An 8,373-nucleotide genomic window follows, 5' to 3' on the forward strand; every position below is an offset into this window, starting at 1 on the left:
CCGCGCTCGGATGGCGCAGATACAGAAAGCTTACGTAACAACGCCCACGCGCACTGCACTTGACGTTTCTCACTGGCCCCCCTTACTGTGGAATGTGCGCTGGGGCCTCTCTCCGTGTCCAGCTTCCAGAAGCCTCGAAACGCGCTGCGCTGGCAGATGCCTCTCCACTGCTACACTGTCTCAGCAAACAACAGCGGTCACTGTGCCGCCGCCAGATTTGCAGCTAACGCCGGCAAGCAGCGCAAGTGCCCCCGAGCCCAAACGACCCCTTCGCGCGCGCGCCCCAGCAACCTCAATCGGCCTTGCGACAGGGCCGTCTTCCCCCCCCCATGTCAGGCACACCCGGCCCATTCGGGCGCTAGTGATGTCATGGCCGACCAGGACAGGAAATTTATTTTCTAGCACCCGAAAACGATGCAAGGTGACCAAACAGGCTTCACCGAGAAGCATCGGATCACGCGCTTCGGCAGCAACTCAAAACTCCCAGAATGTGACCTGACAATCATCGTCGCCCGCCTCTCCGTCTCCGCCGCGGTGTTCGCCGTGGTATTGGGTACAGGTGGCAGACGAAAAAACACACCGTCGGACAACTCGGGTTCGAGCGCGGATGCGAGGTGTCTCCCCGTTTCCGGCCACACGGTGCAACACCTAGGTGTAGGAGAATAGTACAGTAGAGACCGCATCTTGCTAGCACTTGCCGAGCTCCAATTGTCCGAGCATGAGGTTGACAGCAAGCTCAATTGCACCCCGAGGCTCGTTCAAAGCGCCTTTTGAGGAGACGCATTCACTGCAATGTGCAGTAGTATCACGCTCCCTTGCTTCTGCCATATCGCCAAAGACGACAGAAAAGAGCACACCATCGCCGGCATCTAGTGTACCTGGCCAAACAAAACATCCGAGACACCAAACAGAGACACATGGGGAGGCTCGTCGCTGCCCTATGTATGTCTCAATTGCATCGAGGTTCTCTTCCTCACTCACTCACATCACATGCTATTCGGTATCTGTACGTACCGGGATACCTGGCAGCCTCGCACTCGACAAACCCTCTTGGAAGGAATACTACTCGCTAGTTAACATCTATGCGAACTGGGGTTGCCTGTGAGGCGGGCATGCGGGCACCATTTTCTCGCCTGCATGCTCGCCGTTTTTACTTTGTCTGATATCACCACAGTTAATCCACATGATGTCGCCTCCTCTATCCCCGGCTCCCCGTCGCTCTCTGTTCTCCAGCGGAATAAGCGGGAGAGCCTCACCAGCGCACAATTCGCAATGATCACGCTCGCACTCGTACAATGGAGAGCGAATCCAACTTGTGGTGCCCGTGTAGGCTCAAGGCCCCGGAAGCCTCGGTCGCGGTTGATCCTCCACCAACCCAACGTCTTTGTCTGACCATCCCGGACCATCTTGCAACTATATGTCAGAGGCGGACGACCGGCGATGAGCCCGCTAGACCCGCAAATCCAATAACACTTGGTTGTTTTTATAGATACCGTTGCCAGTTCCCAGCCTAACTCCCCATCTGCTCATGTTTCATCTCTTCTCTGTATACACCCATCTGCTGTGCCTGGCAAATCGTTTGTCAAGATCTTTTTCGGAAACATTTCGTACTCGAACCGAGTCATTGGTAAACTCACCAGTGCAGCATTCGCGCACACATCCCGGTCGGGCGAGCTGACATAGACAAAGTCGCCGCACCGTTACGTCGACATTGGCGATTATCCCCCACATATATATCCATTACCAGTTCTTCGGCTTTTGTTCCGATAATAAGTTTCAACTAAAGAAGCGCCAGTGAACTCGACATTTTCCGGTTCACCAGAGCGTTTCTGCATTCCAGATCATCACGCCTTGAGACTTGAAGTTCACTTATAAGCGCACTGGCAGCGGCCCTTGTGTTCGTCTCAAGTGAGCTTACTTGCTTGAATTAGCTCCATCTATTCCGCCACCGGCATCGATAGCCTTCGAGTCCGCATCTATGGAAGCTACATTACCCGCTTCTTCGGAATCGCCCCATTCGTTACGCGATGCTCTGAGAGCGACAAACCGCGAACGGACGACGTCGTCGACGACTCCGTCAGAGAGTCCGAGCGAGGAGGACTACGATGACCCGAAGCTGTCTGCAAGACGACGCAAGGAACGGGCCCTGGTCCGTCCCGGCGCATCACCGCTCAAGAACTCGTCAAACGCCGACAGGAAGCTGTCTTTAGACGGCTCGACCTTGTCCGAGACTTCGAGCGTCGACGAGTCTCTTCGCGATGACAACGGCCGTCTCAAGACGTATGTGCTCTCGCCTGATGACCGCGAGCTCCGCGATATCATCAAGCGAGGGCTGGAGAGGGTAAGTCAAGAAGCTTTGCTACGAGCATCAAAAGGGAGTTGGGCGACTCACACTCACGCGTTTGCAGGAGAAGGATCCGAAAAAGCCACGACGGGCGGGCAAGTTTAGCGATTTGGTCTTCACACGTCAGTTTTCGACGTTTGACAGGCAGAACCAACAGACGGCTAACAGCCCCTTTTACGGGTTCTACACGCTGTTCTGGCTGGCCGTGGCGCTCTTTGTCGTTAAGATTGGCGCCACGAACTGGAAGGCGACGGGGAGCCCACTAGGCACCAACGACATCATGAAGATCATGTTTCGCCGGGACGTGGTTGTTCTCCTGGCATCCGATGGCGTCCTGTGCGCCGCGACCGGCGTGAGCTGGATACTGCAGCGGCTCATCTTCAGCGGCTACATAGACTGGGACAGGTCCGGCTGGATCATCCAGAATGTAAGTGGAACCCTCCCGGCCCGGGCTGCTTGAGCAGAGGCTTACACAAAACGTTAGATATGGCAGTCACTGTTCATCGGTGGCGTCGTTGGCCTCACTCTCATTCGAGACTGGCCCTGGACACACACGGTCTTCTTCGTCCTCCACGGCATCATCATGCTCATGAAGCAGCACTCGTACGCCTTCTACAACGGGTACCTCTCCTCAGCTTACAAGAGGCGGAAATCTCTCCTCTCGAAGCTCAAGAAGCTGGAGCACGTTGCTCCGACCGAGTTCCCGTCCGCCACCAGCCCCTCCGCGTCGACAATTTCCCTCTCGCACCTGGCCAACCCGCCGTCTGCGGCCGAGATGAAGGGACGCCGGCAGTCCGTCACCCACGTCCGCGGCTCCGACGAGACCGACCTGGACCGCATCTCCCACGCCATCGAATCCGGAGAGCCGCTCGACGCCGACCAGGTCCGCGTTTTTGAGCGCATCATCCGATGGGAGATTGACGGCCTGACGGATGAGCTACGAGGGAAAGCGACGAGCGTTGTGCGGGCGTACCCCAACAACCTTTCTTTCAAGAACCACTACGAGTACATTGTCTTGCCCACGGTGGTCTACGAGCTCGAGTACCCGCGTTCCGAGTCGATTGACTGGTACTACGTCGCCGAGAAGACCGCCGCCACGTTTGGCATCATCTTTGTCATGATCATGGTGTCGCAAGCGTTCATCTGTGGGCCACCCCTCCTGACTATGCAATCCGTGGGTATGCTCTAACGCCGTGATAGATCCGGTCGTGATGCAGACCGTAGCCATGAAGGAGACCGGCATGCCCTTGGCTGAGCGCTTCCGCTACTTTCCCTGGATGCTGAGCGATCTCGTCTTCCCGTTCATGATGGAGTATCTGGTGAGTGACGATGGCCGGCCAACACGGCTGAAGACGTTGAGAGCAAAGGACTGACACGATGCAGATGGCATGGTACCTCATTTGGGAGACAATCCTCAACATCCTCGCTGAAATCACCTACTTTGCGGACCGCAGCTTCTACGACGCCTGGTGGAACAGTGGTATGTCATCACCCCTGGTCTCGATCAAACCGTGGCCCAGCCTGCTAACAATGACAAAGTCTCCTGGGATCAATTCGCCCGCGACTGGAACCGGTAAGCCCCCCCGTCTGAGAGAAGCGGCCCTTGGACACGAGAAGCAGCCCATCTAACCACCCCCTCCCAGGCCCGTCCACAACTTTCTCCTCCGGCACGTCTACCACAGCTCCATCTCCTCAATGAAGGTGAACCGCCACACGGCGACCCTCATCACCTTCTTCCTCTCGGCCTGCGTCCATGAGCTGGTCATGTGGTGCATCTTCAAGAAGCTCAGGGGCTACCTCCTCTTCATGCAAATGTGCCAGCTGCCGGTACGTCTCCCCACCCCCGTGAAGCATAAAACTGACAACGCAACTGCAGCTTGTCCAACTAAGCCGCACGCGGTGGCTAAAGGGCCGCAAGGTCCTTGGCAACATCATGTTCTGGTTCGGCATCTTCACAGGGCCGAGCCTGCTGTGTAGTCTGTACCTCATTCTGTGATTCGTTTCCCGTAGCCGCGGCCCTGCCTGCCGCGAGGCCTTCTTGCTGGATAACAGAGCGTAGTTGGTGTGGACCCATTCGAGCTCCTGTTTCTTGTGTTTATTTCTAAATCATGGGCCTGTAGTGGCCCGGGTTTCCAGAGCCATGTGTTCCCGCCCCGAGTGAATGACGCCGCTTCTTGCCTTTGTCCCTCAGAATACGTGAAATCACCTCCCTTTCTCGCCGTCACTTCCGACCCCAAGGTCCTCGGAGGTAGCATAGACACTTGCGTGCAAAGGCCCATCGTGAGCGGCGCAATGTAACCGGGAGGGCCGCTGGCCACGGGTTCTACGAGACCGGCAGCATCGCCGTGCTGATAACCTCTCCCCCCTTGGCCATCCGGATCCGCGCGAGCAATGTCCACGGCACAGCTGAACGCAGGACCACGTGCCCCGCCTCATCAAGGAAGACCGCCCAGGGAAGCTCTCCATTGCGGCAAGGCCTGGCTTGAGCACACACATCACACACCGTCCGGAAGCGAGCACCTTGCATGGAATTCATCATTGGATTCATTCAAACTAAACAATCAACAAAGCCTCGCCGCAGTTTTGGCCTTTTTCTATCCTCGTAGAGAAACATGACAGACATTCGCGCCGCGTTAAAAGAACAAAGGGGGGGGGTTCATCAAAGACGGTTTACAGTCCCTGCTTCTCTGCCGTCGCCATGAGAGATCCTGCCAAGGGGGTTAGCACTAGAAACGCGGGGGTGCATGGAGCCAAGGGTAAAGATCAACGTACCGATAAAGGTGGTCACCAGGCGGCTGCGGACCTGGCAAATATCCTCGGGCACCAGCCAGATGGTCGCGCCCATCTTTCTCGCAATGGAGATGCTGAGCTTGGCGTTGAGGTAGGCGTCGTCGTCCGTGCGGCCGGGGGTGACGAGGTCGTAGTCGACGTAGCTGCTCTTCATGCCGTTGAGCACGTCCAGCAGGAAGACGCCGGTGCCGATGGCGGGGTCCTTGAAGGAGCGGATCGCCGACGACTTGCCGCCCTTGCGGGACATATCGTTGGCCCATCTGACCATCTCGGCGTCCGTGATCTCCTTCTTGCCCAGGCGCTGCGCCAGAGTCGAGAGGGTGAGGGTGATGTCCCTGCGCATCAGCTGCCACACCAAACCGAGGGTGAGGGTCCGTTGGCCGTCGGTGATGTCCGCGCCCTGGATGCCCACGAGCGAGAAGCGGTTCTGCTTGCCGAGCTCGATTGCGTAGTTGGTGTTCTCGACGGCCTTGAAGCGCAACATCTCGCCGCCGTGCGCCGGGGGCTTGTTGACGTGACGCCAGTTGACGGATCCCTTGATGACCTTGTCGTACGCCTGCAGAAGGATCGTGCCGTCGCGCAGGTCGTCAAAGAAGGACTGGACGGCAGGCTGCACGTCCAAGCTGTTTAGCCAAAGGGTGAAGACGCGGGCCTCTCTCTCCCCTTCGGCGTCAAAGTCCTCCACCTCGAGCTTCTCCTCCTCGGTGATGGGGTCGAGTGCGGGGTGGGTGTTGAAGAGGTTGGCAACGAAGGCCAAGTTCAGCTTGGGGTTGCCGGCGACCAAGGACGTGGGCGTGAGGAACTTGCGGCATCCCATGTTGTCGGCGGTCTGCAGAATCTCCTCGGCCCTCTGCAGGAGATCCCTCGTCTGGAGGGGAGCTCTCGTCGCTCCATATTCGGAACCGATCTGCGCCAAAAGGACAGTGTAGTTCTCACCGTCCTTGATGTCGCTGGAGAAGTTGTTCACCCTGAACAAAAAAAAAAAAGTCAGCACTACCCGTGGTCTAGGCCAGGGAATACAACACTTACCGTCTAGGCCAGTTGGCGGCCTTCAGGTGGTAGTTGAACCATCTGAGGAGGATCTGTTCGGGAGGCAGACGCAGGAACTGCTCGAGGGTCTCGTCGTCCTCGAGCAGGCGGTACAGCTCAGGGTGGAGCTTGATGTCGATCTTGCTCAGCAGGCCGCGGCGGATGATCTGCCAAATCAGACCGAGGATCAAGTGCTCTCGGCCCTCGATAATATCACCACTGCCAATGTTGACGACCGACAGACCGATACCCTTGGACGACTCAATGACAATGTTGTTGTTTTCCGTCATCTGGAAGGCGTTGAGCTGCTTCTTGTTCTTGGGGCGGTTCAAAACACGCTCGTCAATGGTGTCGGGGACGCTGTCGTTGATGAGCTTGGCCAGCACGAGACCGTCCTTGCACTCGTCGAACATCTCAAAGGTGTCAGTGGGGAAGGGGAGGCGGTTTCCAATGTCCGCATCTCCGGCCAGGACGGCGTTGATGTGACGGGTGAATTCCGTCCTCTCATCCTCGTTGATGGTGTGGGTGACGTTGGCGTTGGAGCCCTGGACGTGAATCTTGCCAACACTCGACTTGGAGGCATGGCCACTGACTTTGCCGGTTGCTTGCGCGACGATGCCAGCAGGAGGAGCGCCGCCGGGGCCAGTCGACATGCGTTGTTGGGCTGGGGAAGACTCGCGGAGCTTGGCAATCAACTGCAAGGCGCTTTTTGTTAGCGAGGAAGCGGACGCCGGCTGGGGGTGCAGGGCTGGGAACGTACTGCAACGTAGTCCTCCAGCTCGACTCTGCGGGAGGAGTCGAGCTCGACCTCCTTCAGGGCCTGTCGTACGACATCGTAGGGTTGGCGTTCGCTCTGCTGGGTGGCCTTGATGGCGGTGGCCTCGTCGACGTAGCCCTTGTCGTCAATGTCGAGCTTGCGGAAGGCGTCGCTCAGGCCGTAGATTTCGTTCTGAGGGAATTGAGGATACTTCCTACGAGTGACGAGTTGTCAGTACAGCAAAGACGAGGCAGAGCGGCCCCCGGGGAGAGAGCGCTTTGGTGAATCATGCGGTGCGGGGCAGGAATGCGGTTGCGCACCTCTGGAGCTTGAGAACGTTCATGTTGGCGGGCGTCTAAGGGTGCGCGCAAACTGATGAACGAGGCCGAAGACTGTGTTGAGAGAAGTCGGCGGGTGTGTGTGACAGTCGGTCAGGAGAGAGGGGAAGAGGGAGGTCAAGGTCTCGAGATTGCGCTCGGCGCGAAGGGAAAGCAGTTGATCAGGGACCAAGCGGAGTGGCAGATGTGCAGGAAGCTCCGGAACGCACGGACGCTGGTGGAGGTTGGGTCTGGCTGGCTGAGTATCCGTACCGTACCTCACGACGAGCAGGATGAGGTTCAGTTGGGCTGGAGTCTGGAACAGCAGTTTGAGGGTGACTCTTCTCGTTCGTTGTGTTGGAGAAGTCAGAACCGAAAGGGGGGGGGGGAGGGGGATTGCGGGTCTGACGGTGTAGTTGCAGCGTTGTATATGAGGAGAGTCGCAGAGCGAGATTATGATGATGATGGCAGCAAGATGGGGTCAAGGCAAGCAAGCAAGACCAGGGCGTCAGTACCCGTTAACAGGAGGGGGAAAAAAAAAGGGAGGCCTGGGCGAACTGATGCTCGTCGCAAGGTCAAGCAAGGAAGGCCAAGCAGGGTTCCTGGACTGGGCTGGCAATGGGCTGTGCAAATGCTGTGCTGCTTGATGGCGCTGCGCTGTGCCGTGAGGAAGAGGAGGGGGGATGGGGTCGGATGGAATGTGAGAGAGACTTACGTAGGTAGGTACTTTGTTGGCGGGGGCGGGGAGGGGCCATTGATGTAATGATACAGGCATTAGCTGACCTGAGCACTTGGATTGGGTGTCTACATTGTACATCATTGCGCTGGTTGGTACCTTACAGTCATCCCTTCGTTTGTACCCAGCAGCCCAACCGGTGCGGTGGGGTACATCCGGCGTTTGTGCTTAGCTAAGGAAGACTCCAAACCTGCCACCCGAATCAATGCAAAGCCAAAAACCACGGCCGTCGGGTTGCACAGAAATACGCGGGAAGCCTGTCTCAATCCGGGCGAAGCGGGCCCCGCTATTTCTCTTCTGCTCGTGTGCTGTACTGTAGGCAAGCATCTCCAAGGTAGTCCCCACGCACACGAACGCGGCGCCGAGGTACCCGACCTGCGTTTCCCGTCTCTGCTCTCAA

General features: G+C 57.5%; 3 protein-coding genes across 3 annotated transcripts; 2 read left to right on the forward strand and 1 right to left on the reverse strand.

Annotated features, from left to right (window-relative positions):
• Window positions 1-1,978: 1,978 nt before the first annotated feature.
• Window positions 1,979-3,717, forward strand: ColSpa_11573 (sterol O-acyltransferase 2; the record flags this gene model as incomplete). Its single annotated transcript, XM_049277785.1, has 4 exons — window positions 1,979-2,341; window positions 2,409-2,771; window positions 2,829-3,522; window positions 3,545-3,717. The coding sequence occupies 4 exons, from the start codon at window positions 1,979-1,981 to the stop codon at window positions 3,715-3,717; spliced, it is 1,593 nt and encodes a 530-aa protein (XP_049133742.1).
• Window positions 3,718-3,721: 4 nt separating this feature from the next.
• Window positions 3,722-4,340, forward strand: ColSpa_11574 (sterol regulatory element-binding protein 1; the record flags this gene model as incomplete). Its single annotated transcript, XM_049277786.1, has 4 exons — window positions 3,722-3,824; window positions 3,884-3,917; window positions 3,988-4,171; window positions 4,221-4,340. The coding sequence occupies 4 exons, from the start codon at window positions 3,722-3,724 to the stop codon at window positions 4,338-4,340; spliced, it is 441 nt and encodes a 146-aa protein (XP_049133743.1).
• A 663-nt stretch (window positions 4,341-5,003) lies between these two features.
• Window positions 5,004-7,263, reverse strand: ColSpa_11575 (fimbrin; the record flags this gene model as incomplete). The annotated part of the gene is made up of 4 exons (XM_049277787.1): window positions 5,004-6,127; window positions 6,381-6,858; window positions 6,924-7,134; window positions 7,241-7,263. 4 exons carry the CDS (start codon window positions 7,261-7,263, stop codon window positions 5,004-5,006), a joined length of 1,836 nt encoding a protein of 611 aa, XP_049133744.1.
• Between the last annotated feature and the right edge of the window lie 1,110 nt (window positions 7,264-8,373).

Source organism: Colletotrichum spaethianum (genome assembly GCF_022836535.1).
Source record: "Colletotrichum spaethianum MAFF 239500 DNA, contig48, whole genome shotgun sequence".
In the NCBI taxonomy this organism is placed as follows: Eukaryota; Fungi; Ascomycota; class Sordariomycetes; order Glomerellales; family Glomerellaceae; genus Colletotrichum; species Colletotrichum spaethianum.